The sequence below is a fragment of the Galeopterus variegatus genome, unplaced genomic scaffold (assembly GCF_000696425.1).
Source record: "Galeopterus variegatus unplaced genomic scaffold, G_variegatus-3.0.2 Scaffold1230, whole genome shotgun sequence".
NCBI classification, from domain to species: domain Eukaryota; kingdom Metazoa; phylum Chordata; class Mammalia; order Dermoptera; family Cynocephalidae; genus Galeopterus; species Galeopterus variegatus.
In genome coordinates, this window is record NW_007727341.1 from 589,837 (window position 1) to 608,079 (window position 18,243).

The 18,243-nt window shown below is 33.0% G+C and overlaps 1 protein-coding gene across 1 annotated transcript in view; it reads right to left on the bottom strand.

The window, feature by feature from the left end:
* SLIT2 (slit homolog 2 (Drosophila)) overlaps positions 1 to 18,243 on the bottom strand; it is a 161,771-nt gene that overhangs the window by 98,056 nt on the left and 45,472 nt on the right. Inside the window, 3 exon segments of the mRNA XM_008575750.1 lie at positions 186 to 257; positions 13,153 to 13,224; positions 13,707 to 13,778. Coding sequence (XP_008573972.1) covers positions 186 to 257; positions 13,153 to 13,224; positions 13,707 to 13,778 — 216 coding nt within the window.

Consider the following 18,243-nt stretch of genomic DNA (forward strand, 5'->3'; position numbering starts at 1 on the left):
GTCCTTAAAGATATAACCCAGGGATTTACAGATTGTTCTCAAAACTAAAATTAGTTTGAGGACTACTGCTGTGCTATAGCACATTTTAGGTCGACTTTTTCTGAAGTCTCCATGAAAATCTGAGATGGCAAACTGGCTAAAATACGCAAGTAGGTTCAGTAGATCCCAAACAACCAAATACTTACAGTAGCTGTAAGGAAAACAGTCCTTCAAATAAACTTTTTGGGAGTTCCGTGATTTTATTTCCATAGAGGACACTGAAAAAAATGTTTTAAATGAAAAAATCAGATATCACATCTGAACAACAAACTCATCTAATACATATGTATTCAGGTGTAGAGAAGGTCAGTAGGCATTTAATATATCATAAAAGTTACAGTCGAGTAAACAAACTTCATTTGCAAATGTCTTTTGCCTAATTACAGATCATATGCAAGCTTACTGTAGAAAATTGAAAAACAGAGCAAAACAAAGACTAACAAATGTTAATAAAATTCACAGTTTAATTGCCTTTTCACAGAAATGTCCTCTGGTAAATTGTTATGTTTTTCTGGTAAATTGTTATGTTTTTCTGTATGCATACATATACACACACACATGCATGCACACGCAGTTCATAGATAAGGAGAACACACTACATATATAACAAAGAAGAACACTAAATGTACAATCCATTAGTCATTAAAAGAGTGAGTTTTGAGCTGATAATATTGGTAAATAGTGGAAAGAACCCTTATAAGGGTATGGCTTTTCTTTTAAATATAAAATATGTATGCTTGAGAAATGTAAGATCCATGAAGATAGTGATCATGAATATGAATGTAGGAGAATTTTTGAAATTTATATTCCCCCAAAGAATTATGAACTGGAAAGAAATGTCATGGTACCCACCTCTGATCAGACACTAAGTGTAGCCACAAAGGGCAAAAACCATGACTTAAACACGTCAGTACACCTGATGGTGCTTAGCAGAGGTTTTAGCATACAGTGAGGTTCTAACATTGATGAGTGAAATGATAATAAATTAGCAGAGGAATAAATTAAAAAATACATTAACAAAAGGAGTGAAGCAAGGGGATTTCAAGAGCAAGTGAACAGAAATGGTTGACTGATTATGTCAGTTGTTAACAATAGATCTGCAAGGATGCCCAGCTATTTTTTGCTCCCAAAAGTAGGATACCAGAACTACGTATAGGAAAAGACAGAAATTATTTGATGGGACATTTTGGCAACATATACTAAAAGTCATAAAGACACTTATATAAAATTTAACTTAGTGATTATTATTAAAAAATAATCAGAGACAAACACAATATTTTAAATACAAAATGTTAATCATGCATAATTTGTAATAGTGAAAATTTAAACACAAATAAAATGTGTTTTTACATTTTATCCCTGAATAGAGGACTGGTTAAATTCATATTTCACATTGATAAAAATCAAGTTTGGAAGAATATTTGATACATGAAAGTGCTCATGACATAACACTGAGGTAAATAAAAGCAAAGTAGTACATAACAGTATTATGTTAATTTTGTTTGGAAAATATATGAGTATATGTACATACATAGAAAAGAAGTGAAAAAAATATCTGAATGGCAGATGATTTGCTAACCAGATGTATTTAAATCTATATATTTTTTCTGTATATTTATATTCTCTACAATAAGCATGCATTACTTTCAAAAATCAGATGTTCTTTTGAAAAAGAAGCAGATGAATATCATAACATAAAGGAAAAGGCTGAAATGAAAATCCACATAATATGTTTGGCAGCAAAACATGATTTCTGTTTGAAAGGGAAGAAAATAACAACACTAGAAAGATGAATAAGAGTGAAGGAAAAGCTGTTCCCCTTTTAAGATGTCAAAGAGAGGTGGGATATATTACAAAATATGAAAACAATTTTCAAGGGAATAAACAAAGCTGGGTGCTACGTTGTATTAAGAGACATTCCATTTGTCTCTTTAGACTCCAGAGATATAGCTATATACTACAACATAAAATTTCATTTGTACAGAATATAGATTTTTTTAGAAAGGTAAATCAATTAGAGAAAAACAATATAAAAAGTCAAAGAATGAAAGAGAGAATTCAGTGCTGTCAGGGACAAGATGAGAAGGGAATTAAAAAAGGGTAAAACATGAATTGATACATGATTTGAGGTCAAGAATAGGTGAAGAGAGGACATTAGGAAACACAAATGAGCAGATTAAGATGGCACCAATTCAGGATATTCAATTCAATATCATTCAATTAATTCATTCAAAAATTGATATCATACAGTCTTATGTTCCAGCAACTTTGCTAGGTTCTAAGTTTGGTGCCTAGTTAAATTGAATCCAACATTACTTTTTAAATATCTATCATTTGCTGACATGCCACACACATATGGCTGAGATGAACAAGGCATGGCTTCAAACAGCAATCTATAAGAGTGATTTTGAACACTGAAATTTCATATTTTGAATCCATTGAGATTTAGAAAGGAACAAAGGTGCATATAAATTGTGGGGGACCCACATAAGAATCAAGGGGTGATTAACTTAGTAAGTTGTTTATTTGGGGCTTTTGCTTCAAAGGTTGGCTCAAATAGCATGAAAGGAGGACTGGCTAGGAGGGGAAACTATTTTTCATCCAACAAATCGTTGTTTTAAGACCATGATAAAAAAATAACCCATATTTATTGTTAATGAGACATGGGTAAATGTTGAAAAAAGGAGGAAATCACGCAAGGATGGAGGAAATCTATCTGTACAGGCATTATTGGTGTATGGACTATTAATCATGAAAATATTATAATAAAGAAATATACTAAGTGTAATGGGAATGAGATTTTTTTTTTGACAAATGTATATAGCAATACTAGGACTGGGTAGTTTTTTACACAGCAATGAGATCAAAATGACAGCAAGGAAAATGAGGTAAAAATATCAAAAATCCAAAGACCAGGACAGAGAAATTGGATGACAGTCAAGAAAATAGAGCCAAAATCTATAAAAATGAGAGAAAGACATACCATCATATAAGACATAAAGTGCAAGAAGGCCAGTGAGAATTTGTGCTACACTCTTAAGAGGGGAAGAAAATTTAAAAAGAAACTGAAAGATGAAAATGAATTCAGCTGAAAAGAAAATAAATACATGAGGGATTTGGATAATATCATCCAAATACCAGGAATGACAAATTGGGTAGCATCTCAAAAGGCTTACATTCAGCATACAGTATACAATCATGCTGACAAATAATTTTTTTTTTATCGCTTTTTGGAACAATAGGGAAATCTTAAGGCAGCTCTTGCACCTGATACCAGAAGGGAGGCTGAGAATACTAAACCCAGTTTAAGCCTTGTGAGTTTTGACACTAGGACAGTAAGAGGCAGCAACTTCTGGTGGCCAGTCTTTGAATTCTCCTGCCCTTGTTCAAAGCTGGCAGAAGACAGAACTCCTACTGAAGAGAAAAAATGTCCAACATAGAAACCTGTAAGATGGTTATCATGAAAAAGGAGCCATGGGCAGATTTTATATTATTCAAATAAATGCCAAGAGAGATGAATTTATAAATAGAAACAATGTATATCTGAGAATTATAACGTAAAGCAATTTTTAAGAGAGTAGAGTAAAAAGAAAGTAATGAAAAAACAGATACTATATTTTCACTTTCACTGAAAACCTGAAGTAAAGTGCAAGATATTGGGCAGGAGAATTAACACCAGTCTAAGAAAAGATTGTGGAAATGTAAGTACAGCAAACGTCTTCCACTGTAGACCCCTGTGGACTATGGGAGCTAGTTAATGAAGAGAGGAAATTACAGTATGTCCACTAAAATATTTTGCAAGGGGTTAATGAAAAAAAATGGGAAAAGAGGAAAAGCCTATGCTGAGGATCTTGGGCATAAAGGCTCTCTAACATAATTAAAATCCAGGAACATACAAATTGATATATATCAGGAGAGAAATTTGCCATGGCCATATCTATTATCTCCTGAATGTTTAGGGTTTGGCAAAGCCAGTAGGAGAGTGATTTTATCCCCATTTTAGAGATGGGATAACTGAAACACTGAAATTAGTAACCAGCTTAGCCATGTACCTAATAAATGGTAGAGTCAGGATTTGAATACAAGCCATCTAACATCCTATGCTATATTGCTACAAATTTTATTTTATTAATGTAAAGGGAAATTTCCAAGTAATAAATAGAAAACAATAAAAACTGCTTGCAAATAATGCTAAATATATTACTATGCTGAATTAAGTTATTATTAAATATTAAAGAAATTTTGTTGATGTCACAGTGAGAGAAATAACAAGTCTTGAAGATGTAATGATTCAATGGATGCATGTGTTTTGAAGATATTTTGTTAATAATGTTATATATTATATAACAATATATTAACATATAATACTATAAGTATATACCATTATAATAACATGTAACAGAATAAACATTAATAAAAAGCAATAAGTATTAGTGCATTTAATAAGAGAAGTCTTAAAACACACCTGGCAAATCAAATCCAATTTTCTCTAAGTAATTAAATAACAATTCATTTGTTTTTGTTTTTTTTTTTTAAGTAAAATGCAATAAAGATATTTGGCATCATATTACCTTAAATATTTTCACTTTTTTAGAAAATATACTGATTAAATTAATTTGTCTCTGTACTGGTGTACAGTTCCAGAAAGGCATGGTATTGAAATAAAGTGTAAGAGAAACCTGTATAAGCAAAAACTTGATGTAAAAAAGAAGTGTTCCTACTTGCATGGCTCTTGTAATCATCTACACACTCCCAACTCACTCAGCCCCCCTCTGGAAGATTTTAACTCTGGACACTGTAAGCATGATTCTTTTCTAGCAAACCTAGAGATCACTGTATTTCTTCCCTCCATCCGCACAATAGTGTCCTTTGCTGTTACCAACAATCTCTTTATTATTTCAACTTCAAGTGTCCACTTCCCTCTAGTCACACTGATCCTTTTCTTGCTTATTTTTGAAACAATTGGCATCCTCTGGCCTCAGGCCTTAGTATTTAGCTGTTCCTCTGCCTCGAATGCTCTTTCTTCCTACACCTGCACTATCCATGCAGTTCATTCCCATAACTCGAATCTTCAGGTCTTTGTCCAATATCACCTTCCTGGGAGGCCTATGTTGATGTAATCACTCTATTTAAAATTTCAGCTCCCCTCCTACCACAGCATTCCTTATCCCTGTTATTTCTTTGTTTTTACTCATAGCACTTTTCATCACCGGGTACACTATACGTGTCGCCAGTCTAGCTCGTTTATCACTGGTCTCTTCCAGGCGGGAGGGATTTTGTGTTTTGTTCACTCGGGTGTCCCCAGAGCCTGAATAGGACCTAGTACATGGCAGGAACACAATACTTTTCTGTTGAACAGTGAACTGTGGTTAAACGAAGAAAAGGGCTACTGCAAATCTGTGTAGTAATGTATTTCATGGAGGAGGTGAATTAATTAATTGTTGGAAAATGATACCAGTTATACCAGGCAGATTTTCTCTAAGGTGGCTTAGTATTTGATCTGTTATGAAACATTACAGGGCATTATGGAGGTAGTCCATTTCCGAAAAGCAGTTCCTAGTCTTTTGTGTACTGCTGTGTTTTGAACTGGAAATACCCCAGTGACTCAACTCCTGACCAAGGTGTAGTTCCACAAGGAAAGATGATGCTTTCCTACTGTTTTCCAAAAGCAGTGTGTGTGGAGGAGCTCTCATCAGGAAGATTTAGATTCCAATTCAGTAGGCATGGTCTTTTACATGTGTGATCGTTTCTTTTACTATTTGCTATTATTTTCCTATTTTTATATAGATTATTACACAATTATTTATGATAAAATCCTTAATTACAACTATATATTTATTAAAATGTAAATGTAATTTACTGAGATAAATGATAAATTATAATAGGTTCTATTTATTATTTACTTTATTATTTCCTTTTACCTTTTCTTTTGATTTTCAAAATCATGCAAGTGTCAATAAACATTATTAAGGCAATAGAGCTTAATAGTAAACTCTGCAAGCAAGCAGGCATAAATAAGAATTTTCCACTGATTTTTCTCCTTCTTGACATTTGGTGGTTGTCTTTGAGACACAGATACTTGAAAAAACAGGAATTATTATACTGACTTGACTTTTGTTTTATCCACCTGTACAGCTGGGAGGTTGTCAGTGTTCACTTTGGATAATATTACTGGCCAGGATGACATTAACAGTACTTTACAAACAATTTGACTGGGTGATTTAACTGAGTTTTACATTGAACTTTGTTATTTTAGAACCTGATAATCTACCCTGAGAGCAATATATGACTACTCTCTACATCTTCAGCCAACAATTGTTCCTGTGGTCTTGGACTTCCTCTAGTCCAAACCCCAAAAAACAAAGAACACACAAGCAAAAATGAACCCAAAGAGACACTGAAGGTAAAATGATATTTTTCCACTTTCTTTCCTTAAAGAAAATTGTAGTTTTCTGAACAGAACAACATAGCAACCTGAACACCCAGGTGCTCAGATGGGCCCTACAGTCTAGGCCTCCGTTTGGAAAGAGAGAGCACAAATGGCTCTGCAAACTCCAAGTGTTTATCTGGGCCCCACACATGTGGATCCTGGCATTCTCACAGCTACCACTGACTTCTGAAATTTGAAAGAGCTCAGCAGGAATTTACATCAATAAGAACCCTTCTCTGAACATCAACTCTTAAAAAAGAAAACACACACTCCAGCTTCTACTTTCAAACTTTAAAATTTGATATAAAGGTTACTTTACTTGGTGGACTTTTGAAGATGTTTTGCAGGGTTAAAGGAATAACATTTTTTATAAATTTACTTTAGGACTTCTTTAATTTACATAGCTATCTCCCTGAAAGTTTTCTTGACATTAAAAAGCTGTCAAACTATCTTATCTTTATTCTTTGAGAGATTAAAGCTGTTTTGTTCAGAGGGGGCTTGCATTGGTCATCTTCAACTTCTCAGCAAGATTTCGCCCAGCCTCAGTTTAAAGGGGGCAGAGACTGTCCCCAGACACAGTAGTTTCGAGATTACAAATACAGCATTGCCCAGAACACTCCAAAATAAACATTTTCCCTTTATTTCAAAAGAAAAATATTTTTTAAAAGGGGCACTTACTCTTACTCTCTTAATAGCAAAATTATCGAACCATAAAATATATATTCCTAAAAATTGGCAAACCTGAATGAAAGATAGCAGTCCTCCAAAAATGTTAGAATTAATTAATGATTAATAATAATATGATTCATAATTCATAATAAAAATTTAAGAGTATTTTTTTTAAGCTCAAATTTTTTTAAAAAAATGCAGCCAGTCTTTGTTGTGGGTTCTGCTCTCCTTCAGCGTTGCAGTGAGTACTTACAGTGAATTCAGAGAGCGCAGTCCTTGGAAAGCATCTGGTGCAAGTTCAGAGATCTGATTATTGCTCAGGTCACTAAGATTAGAAATAGGGTTAGGTTAAATTAAATAGAATGTCAGTGAGGTTTACCACAGGAGAAAGATATTTATGACCTTCACCTATCAATGCACATATAAAATTTGCAACATAAAAGATCTGAAGAACCCTGAATTTTAAAAAGAATCACACTTTTTAAATCCACCATTGGCTAGTCTCCTAAATTATTGTTAAAGATGTCATGTCTTACTTTTGACAATAGAACATCTAAGAATTTGCATAATATATTAATCACATATATTCATACTTGTATGGCTCAATATGTTAAATTACAGAGAACTTTAACAATTGCATAGTTTAGTTATTAAGATTAAAATATCATTATAGAATGCAATTAGATAGCCCCATCACTTAATATTTAGGCTGTCAAACGCTTAAATATTCATACTTGGGTTTCTTTGCATGGTCATGACATGCACAATTTTTAACTTTACATATATTCTAGAATATTGTTCACTCACATTCTTCTAAGCTTTTTGTATGGTGAGAAAGCTCCAGGAGGGATGACCTTGATTGAGTTCTGTTCCAAACGTCTGCAATGAAAAAATTCAACTTTTAAATGGAAACATGAGCTCTCAGATATGTTTAATTCAAGCTCATAATACATGTAATTAGCAACATTGATAAATAATATTTTATTTTTTTCCTCAGAAATTAATTGTGCTGTCCCCTATATAGAGAGCAAGATTGGGATTAAAAACCAGGAAATTAAAAAAAAAAATTCCAAGTTTCCAGTATTATAGGTCCATCAATTTAAATCTGGACTTTGTACAAAAGAGAAATACATTTAAAAAACTAACTTGGAAGTACATTTTAATAACCTAAATATAAGTAAGAGAAGTATGTAGTAGCAATGAATAGATGTTTAAGATGTATTAGTGATAATTATAACTCTTCCACAAAAGAAATTACTGTTGAATGTTAAATTTTATAAACCTTTTAATTCCTCTATAGAAAGCATATTATAGGTTGAAAAATATAATTTTTATACTCACAAAATTAATTTTGAAGCTTCTTATGAGGCAAAACCTTAAATTCTAAATCCATGAGTGCCATAGATATTTTCAGTAAGACAGTCTGGACCTGTCAATTCATTTTGCAAATATTTCATGTAAAAACCGCTGCAGCAAAGTGCCTTTGAACACAACTGAAGTATTTTTATGAGACACTAAAATCACAGAGTAAATTACTCTCTGACATCATCTACTTTATGGTTCTGCTATCAGAGAAAGACAAGATTTTACCCCCCTAGTTATAAAAGACACATGGAAGTAATCCCTCTAAGTCTTTGGGTAAATATTTTAGTCCATCAAAAATGTCGCCTCTCAGCCTCCTTTTTCTCCATATAAATGTCTTTATAAACATCTCCTATCCCCCTTTTCTTCTTCTGTTCTTCTCTGTACCCCAGCGAGTTGACTCTGGTGAACCACACATCCCGGGCTCACTTGCCAACTGGCTTCTGTGACATTTGGCCACTGAGAGGCACTGATGGGAGATTTAAGGGCAGGGGAAGGGCAGCAGCCAGGGTATGGCTCCCCTTCTAGGGGGATGTCCACAGCAGCGGTCTCATCTCTTTTCTAATTTTAACTCCTGCTGGGGCCACCTCCTAACTTTGTCTAATACCACCTTCTTTGGTCTTTGTAGCCCTGAGGATGGCAATAGCTTTTACTCTGTGTCACCTTTCTACAACTGTTTGACTCATTCCCCATATAAATCCCTCTATTGAAATACCTAGCATGAGCTACGTTTTCCAGCCTGGATCTAAGATATACGCATACATATATGTAAACATATATATATGCATACATATGTATATATGTGTATATATTTCAGTATTTTTGTATACAGATAATGGTAATATATATTGACAATATATGTCTCATTTGGTTCATTTTTATTGAATGTTGGTATTACTTTAACATAAACATATATTACCAGCATTTAATGAAAATAAAATCAAGACAAAATATCCCTAGGAGGTTAAATCAAATTGCCTAAATTTTGGTCTTTTATAATTAAAAAGCCCTTCTCATAGAGCCACGGTTTCTTCAACTTGCAGTGTTCAGTCTCTGACCTCTGTATCTCTATATGCCATGGATTTCAGATTTGCTCAATCTTCATTGCTCTTGAACTCACAGTAGCATTTGATATTGCTAACAAACCATCTTCCCTTGGATGTGACACTATGTGCCCCTGGTTCTTACTGTACTATTTCTCAATTCTTTCTCAACTCTTCTCTTTCTCAATTTATGGCTTCACCTTCTAATCTAAATACAGTTATTCCCCAAGGTTCTTGTCCCGTCCTCTCTCATACAAAAGGTAAAATTCTTTCTCTTTCACCTACAATTTTTATCAAGATTTCTTCCCTTCCCAAAACCAAAAGTCATTTTATTCACATTAAAGAGAAAGTCAAGCTCATTTACAAANAAGTCTTGAAGATGTAATGATTCAATGGATGCATGTGTTTTGAAGATATTTTGTTAATAATATGTTATATATTATATAACAATATATTAACATATAATACTATAAGTATATACCATTATAATAACATGTAACAGAATAAACATTAATAAAAAGCAATAAGTATTAGTGCATTTAATAAGAGAAGTCTTAAAACACACCTGGCAAATCAAATCCAATTTTCTCTAAGTAATTAAATAACAATTCATTTGTTTTTGTTTTTTTTTTTTAAGTAAAATGCAATAAAGATATTTGGCATCATATTACCTTAAATATTTTCACTTTTTTAGAAAATATACTGATTAAATTAATTTGTCTCTGTACTGGTGTACAGTTCCAGAAAGGCATGGTATTGAAATAAAGTGTAAGAGAAACCTGTATAAGCAAAAACTTGATGTAAAAAAGAAGTGTTCCTACTTGCATGGCTCTTGTAATCATCTACACACTCCCAACTCACTCAGCCCCCCTCTGGAAGATTTTAACTCTGGACACTGTAAGCATGATTCTTTTCTAGCAAACCTAGAGATCACTGTATTTCTTCCCTCCATCCGCACAATAGTGTCCTTTGCTGTTACCAACAATCTCTTTATTATTTCAACTTCAAGTGTCCACTTCCCTCTAGTCACACTGATCCTTTTCTTGCTTATTTTTGAAACAATTGGCATCCTCTGGCCTCAGGCCTTAGTATTTAGCTGTTCCTCTGCCTCGAATGCTCTTTCTTCCTACACCTGCACTATCCATGCAGTTCATTCCGATAACTCGAATCTTCAGGTCTTTGTCCAATATCACCTTCCTGGGAGGCCTATGTTGATGTAATCACTCTATTTAAAATTTCAGCTCCCCTCCTACCACAGCATTCCTTATCCCTGTTATTTCTTTGTTTTTACTCATAGCACTTTTCATCACCGGGTACACTATACGTGTCGCCAGTCTAGCTCGTTTATCACTGGTCTCTTCCAGGCGGGAGGGATTTTGTGTTTTGTTCACTCGGGTGTCCCCAGAGCCTGAATAGGGCCTAGTACATGGCAGGAACACAATACTTTTCTGTTGAACAGTGAACTGTGGTTAAACGAAGAAAAGGGCTACTGCAAATCTGTGTAGTAATGTATTTCATGGAGGAGGTGAATTAATTAATTGTTGGAAAATGATACCAGTTATACCAGGCAGATTTTCTCTAAGGTGGCTTAGTATTTGATCTGTTATGAAACATTACAGGGCATTATGGAGGTAGTCCATTTCCGAAAAGCAGTTCCTAGTCTTTTGTATTTCATGGAGGAGGTGAATTAATTAATTGTTGGAAAATGATACCAGTTATACCAGGCAGACTTTCTCTAAGGTGGCTTAGTATTTGATCTGTTATGAAACATTATAGGGCATTATGGAGGTAGTCCATTTCCGAAAAGCAGTTCCTAGTCTTTTATGTACTGCTGTGTTTTGAACTGGAAATACCCCAGTGACTCAACTCCTGACCAAGGTGTAGTTCCACAAGGAAAGATGATGCTTTCCTACTGTTTTCCAAAAGCAGTGTGTGTGGAGGAGCTCTCATCAGGAAGATTTAGATTCCAATTCAGTAGGCATGGTCTTTTACATGTGTGATCGTTTCTTTTACTATTTGCTATTATTTTCCTATTTTTATATAGATTATTACACAATTATTTATGATAAAATCCTTAATTACAACTATATATTTATTAAAATGTAAATGTAATTTACTGAGATAAATGATAAATTATAATAGGTTCTATTTATTATTTACTTTATTATTTCCTTTTACCTTTTCTTTTGATTTTCAAAATCATGCAAGTGTCAATAAACATTATTAAGGCAATAGAGCTTAATAGTAAACTCTGCAAGCAAGCAGGCATAAATAAGAATTTTCCACTGATTTTTCTCCTTCTTGACATTTGGTGGTTGTCTTTGAGACACAGATACTTGAAAAAACAGGAATTATTATACTGACTTGACTTTTGTTTTATCCACCTGTACAGCTGGGAGGTTGTCAGTGTTCACTTTGGATAATATTACTGGCCAGGATGACATTAACAGTACTTTACAAACAATTTGACTGGGTGATTTAACTGAGTTTTACATTGAACTTTGTTATTTTAGAACCTGATAATCTACCCTGAGAGCAATATATGACTACTCTCTACATCTTCAGCCAACAATTGTTCCTGTGGTCTTGGACTTCCTCTAGTCCAAACCCCAAAAAACAAAGAACACACAAGCAAAAATGAACCCAAAGAGACACTGAAGGTAAAATGATATTTTTCCACTTTCTTTCCTTAAAGAAAATTGTAGTTTTCTGAACAGAACAACATAGCAACCTGAACACCCAGGTGCTCAGATGGGCCCTACAGTCTAGGCCTCCGTTTGGAAAGAGAGAGCACAAATGGCTCTGCAAACTCCAAGTGTTTATCTGGGCCCCACACATGTGGATCCTGGCATTCTCACAGCTACCACTGACTTCTGAAATTTGAAAGAGCTCAGCAGGAATTTACATCAATAAGAACCCTTCTCTGAACATCAACTCTTAAAAAAGAAAACACACACTCCAGCTTCTACTTTCAAACTTTAAAATTTGATATAAAGGTTACTTTACTTGGTGGACTTTTGAAGATGTTTTGCAGGGTTAAAGGAATAACATTTTTTATAAATTTACTTTAGGACTTCTTTAATTTACATAGCTATCTCCCTGAAAGTTTTCTTGACATTAAAAAGCTGTCAAACTATCTTATCTTTATTCTTTGAGAGATTAAAGCTGTTTTGTTCAGAGGGGGCTTGCATTGGTCATCTTCAACTTCTCAGCAAGATTTCGCCCAGCCTCAGTTTAAAGGGGGCAGAGACTGTCCCCAGACACAGTAGTTTCGAGATTACAAATACAGCATTGCCCAGAACACTCCAAAATAAACATTTTCCCTTTATTTCAAAAGAAAAATATTTTTTAAAAGGGGCACTTACTCTTACTCTCTTAATAGCAAAATTATCGAACCATAAAATATATATTCCTAAAAATTGGCAAACCTGAATGAAAGATAGCAGTCCTCCAAAAATGTTAGAATTAATTAATGATTAATAATAATATGATTCATAATTCATAATAAAAATTTAAGAGTATTTTTTTTAAGCTCAAATTTTTTTAAAAAAATGCAGCCAGTCTTTGTTGTGGGTTCTGCTCTCCTTCAGCGTTGCAGTGAGTACTTACAGTGAATTCAGAGAGCGCAGTCCTTGGAAAGCATCTGGTGCAAGTTCAGAGATCTGATTATTGCTCAGGTCACTAAGATTAGAAATAGGGTTAGGTTAAATTAAATAGAATGTCAGTGAGGTTTACCACAGGAGAAAGATATTTATGACCTTCACCTATCAATGCACATATAAAATTTGCAACATAAAAGATCTGAAGAACCCTGAATTTTAAAAAGAATCACACTTTTTAAATCCACCATTGGCTAGTCTCCTAAATTATTGTTAAAGATGTCATGTCTTACTTTTGACAATAGAACATCTAAGAATTTGCATAATATATTAATCACATATATTCATACTTGTATGGCTCAATATGTTAAATTACAGAGAACTTTAACAATTGCATAGTTTAGTTATTAAGATTAAAATATCATTATAGAATGCAATTAGATAGCCCCATCACTTAATATTTAGGCTGTCAAACGCTTAAATATTCATACTTGGGTTTCTTTGCATGGTCATGACATGCACAATTTTTAACTTTACATATATTCTAGAATATTGTTCACTCACATTCTTCTAAGCTTTTTGTATGGTGAGAAAGCTCCAGGAGGGATGACCTTGATTGAGTTCTGTTCCAAACGTCTGCAATGAAAAAATTCAACTTTTAAATGGAAACATGAGCTCTCAGATATGTTTAATTCAAGCTCATAATACATGTAATTAGCAACATTGATAAATAATATTTTATTTTTTTCCTCAGAAATTAATTGTGCTGTCCCCTATATAGAGAGCAAGATTGGGATTAAAAACCAGGAAATTAAAAAAAAAAATTCCAAGTTTCCAGTATTATAGGTCCATCAATTTAAATCTGGACTTTGTACAAAAGAGAAATACATTTAAAAAACTAACTTGGAAGTACATTTTAATAACCTAAATATAAGTAAGAGAAGTATGTAGTAGCAATGAATAGATGTTTAAGATGTATTAGTGATAATTATAACTCTTCCACAAAAGAAATTACTGTTGAATGTTAAATTTTATAAACCTTTTAATTCCTCTATAGAAAGCATATTATAGGTTGAAAAATATAATTTTTATACTCACAAAATTAATTTTGAAGCTTCTTATGAGGCAAAACCTTAAATTCTAAATCCATGAGTGCCATAGATATTTTCAGTAAGACAGTCTGGACCTGTCAATTCATTTTGCAAATATTTCATGTAAAAACCGCTGCAGCAAAGTGCCTTTGAACACAACTGAAGTATTTTTATGAGACACTAAAATCACAGAGTAAATTACTCTCTGACATCATCTACTTTATGGTTCTGCTATCAGAGAAAGACAAGATTTTACCCCCCTAGTTATAAAAGACACATGGAAGTAATCCCTCTAAGTCTTTGGGTAAATATTTTAGTCCATCAAAAATGTCGCCTCTCAGCCTCCTTTTTCTCCACAAAATTTAGAAAACGTAAAAAGATGTAAGGAAGAAAATGAAAATCACCTGTAATGCATTACTCAGAACAGTGAATTTTATTTTAGTGTGTATTTTTTGCTCGCATATTTACTTTATATAACTGAGCTCTGTATAAAAAACTTTAAGTTGCATCCTTTATACTAATATCATACATATTTTCCTATATCATTAAAAATTTTGGAAGACATTACTTTTAATGCCATCATAATATTCCACTATCAAAATGTACCCTATTTCCTTAATCCTTCGCATTAGACATTTAGGTTAGTGATAATTTTACACTATTAATAATATTTAGTTATTTTAAGGTAAGTAAAGCATGGCCTCTTTTTGAAGTCTTCCTTTCTTTTCTCAGGTATGTTGACTCTGGTGAACCACACATCCCGGGCTCACTTGCCAACTGGCTTCTGTGACATTTGGCCACTGAGAGGCACTGATGGGAGATTTAAGGGCAGGGGAAGGGCAGCAGCCAGGGTATGGCTCCCCTTCTAGGGGGATGTCCACAGCAGCGGTCTCATCTCTTTTCTAATTTTAACTCCTGCTGGGGCCACCTCCTAACTTTGTCTAATACCACCTTCTTTGGTCTTTGTAGCCCTGAGGATGGCAATAGCTTTTACTCTGTGTCACCTTTCTACAACTGTTTGACTCATTCCCCATATAAATCCCTCTATTGAAATACCTAGCATGAGCTACGTTTTCCAGCCTGGATCTAAGATATACGCATACATATATGTAAACATATATATATGCATACATATGTATATATGTGTATATATTTCAGTATTTTTGTATACAGATAATGGTAATATATATTGACAATATATGTCTCATTTGGTTCATTTTTATTGAATGTTGGTATTACTTTAACATAAACATATATTACCAGCATTTAATGAAAATAAAATCAAGACAAAATATCCCTAGGAGGTTAAATCAAATTGCCTAAATTTTGGTCTTTTATAATTAAAAAGCCCTTCTCATAGAGCCACGGTTTCTTCAACTTGCAGTGTTCAGTCTCTGACCTCTGTATCTCTATATGCCATGGATTTCAGATTTGCTCAATCTTCATTGCTCTTGAACTCACAGTAGCATTTGATATTGCTAACAAACCATCTTCCCTTGGATGTGACACTATGTGCCCCTGGTTCTTACTGTACTATTTCTCAATTCTTTCTCAACTCTTCTCTTTCTCAATTTATGGCTTCACCTTCTAATCTAAATACAGTTATTCCCCAAGGTTCTTGTCCCGTCCTCTCTCATACAAAAGGTAAAATTCTTTCTCTTTCACCTACAATTTTCATCAAGATTTCTCCCCTTCCCAAAACCAAAAGTCATTTTATTCACATTAAAGAGAAAGTCAAGCTCATTTACAAAATTTAGAAAACGTAAAAAGATGTAAGGAAGAAAATGAAAATCACCTGTAATGCATTACTCAGAACAGTGAATTTTATTTTAGTGTGTATTTTTTGCTCGCATATTTACTTTATATAACTGAGCTCTGTATAAAAAACTTTAAGTTGCATCCTTTATACTAATATCATACATATTTTCCTATATCATTAAAAATTTTGGAAGACATTACTTTTAATGCCATCATAATATTCCACTATCAAAATGTACCCTATTTCCTTAATCCTTCGCATTAGACATTTAGGTTAGTGATAATTTTACACTATTAATAATATTTAGTTATTTTTAATATTCCACTATCAAAATGTACCCTATTTCCTTAATCCTTCGCATTAGACATTTAGGTTAGTGATAAAAAAGGTAAGTAAAGCATGGCCTCTTTTTGAAGTCTTCCTTTCTTTTCTCAGGTATGGTGAGTTGTGCCTTTCCCTGTACACCCATTCCTTTCTTTTCTCAGGTATGGTGAGTTGTGCCTTTCCCTGTACACCCAAGGACATTCTCTTAATCTCTCTGCTCTTATCTCTCTGTATTCTATTCATTTTTCACATATCTCTGTTCATCAGTTTGTTGGCTCCTAAGCAGAAATTTTACCACAGAAGACAGGAACTAAATTGTATGAAGAAAATATGGATTTAGCATCTGCATTATTTATCTAGGTCTTAAGAAAGGATACTTTTTTCAAAGGCTCTAAATATAGTAAAGGGCATTTAAATCATTTTATTGTTACATTATTGATTAGAATGTTTTGAATTGATGGTTTAGAGAAACTTTTCTTTGCCTTGATCCACTCTTACAGTTAAATTTTAAGAAGTTTAAAATGGAATCAATAGAAATACGAAAAGCAACAAGCTGAAGATGGAACACTATTGACTAGATGGAGGACTTTTATTTGAATCTAGGCTGATGAAACACAATTTCAATGTGTTAAAGATTTGCTCATAATAACAGTGCTATGATGAGAAGAAATGAACAATTCTTAGTGACCAGATTTCTTTTAATAGTAATGCAAAGCCAGTGCATAGAATTACTTTTCAAAAATATAATTTCAGGTCCTTGAAAATAATTTAAAGAAACCATTTATTCATTCATTCATTCACCCTACAAATACTTAATGTAGCAAAATATTATGCTATATAAATTAATGGTGATCAAAAGCAGACATGTTCATATGCTCATGGAGGTTTTATTGATAAAGAGTCTAATTTTGCAGTAAATTTCAAAACTTATTTCTTCAGTACAAGGTTTTTGTTTTTTTTTTTGTTTGTTTTGTTTTAACATGCTATATTCTGCACTGAGACTTCTGATGTCCATAACCTTAACTCACAAATTTGGCCAAACTAATTCAATCATTTTATATAACTGAAGATCTCTATTAGAAATTTTTAAATTCATTTATTATTTTAAAGTCTCAGACCTTAGAATACTTATAATTATCACTAATTGTTCTAAATATTAGTTTATCATTTATGTTTTTTTGTGTTTGATCTACAATTAATTTTATTGATAAATATTCCAATTAAAGCAAACAAAATAAAAAGACTTATAGAGATACTTCAATAAGTCCATGGAAAGATTAATATTATCTTTCAATTCTATTTTTCCACGAACTTTTTGAAGTAAACTTGTACAATAAGTGAGGCCATACTTTTTAGCAAAAAAAATTGAATTGATGGTTTGAATGGTGAATTGAATTCAATCGAATTGAATTGCATACTAAAAAAGTTGTAAACAAGGTGAGTTTGTGATAAGGTAGTATTAAGTTTTATATGCAAAAATAATACTTCAAACATAATATAGTGATGCTGTATGTATTGATTATGATAGCAATGTATGATGATTTAATCCTCAGTTTGCAAAGTATTTCATTTACAACATATATAGCAAATAGCTGAATAAGGACATGTACAATGGATTTACTTGCTTTTCTTCATTTATCTATTTATTTTCAACCTTGTTCCAAAAAAACCAAAAAATGGATTTGAAACAGACCTTACATTGTTATTTACACTGACTCAGCAGCTAATTGGGTTTTATTGCACTGTCTCATCAGTCCATTAAGGCAGAACATAATTGCATCTTTTATCCAAAGAGCCAGATTCCCAAATAGAAAAATAGTCTACCATTGGCAGATGTCAAACAAATTTTGAAACATTTTATAATGCCTGTTGTCTCTTCTTTAGTAGACAAACAATAAACTAATGTGTAATTCCTGTAAACTTTTAG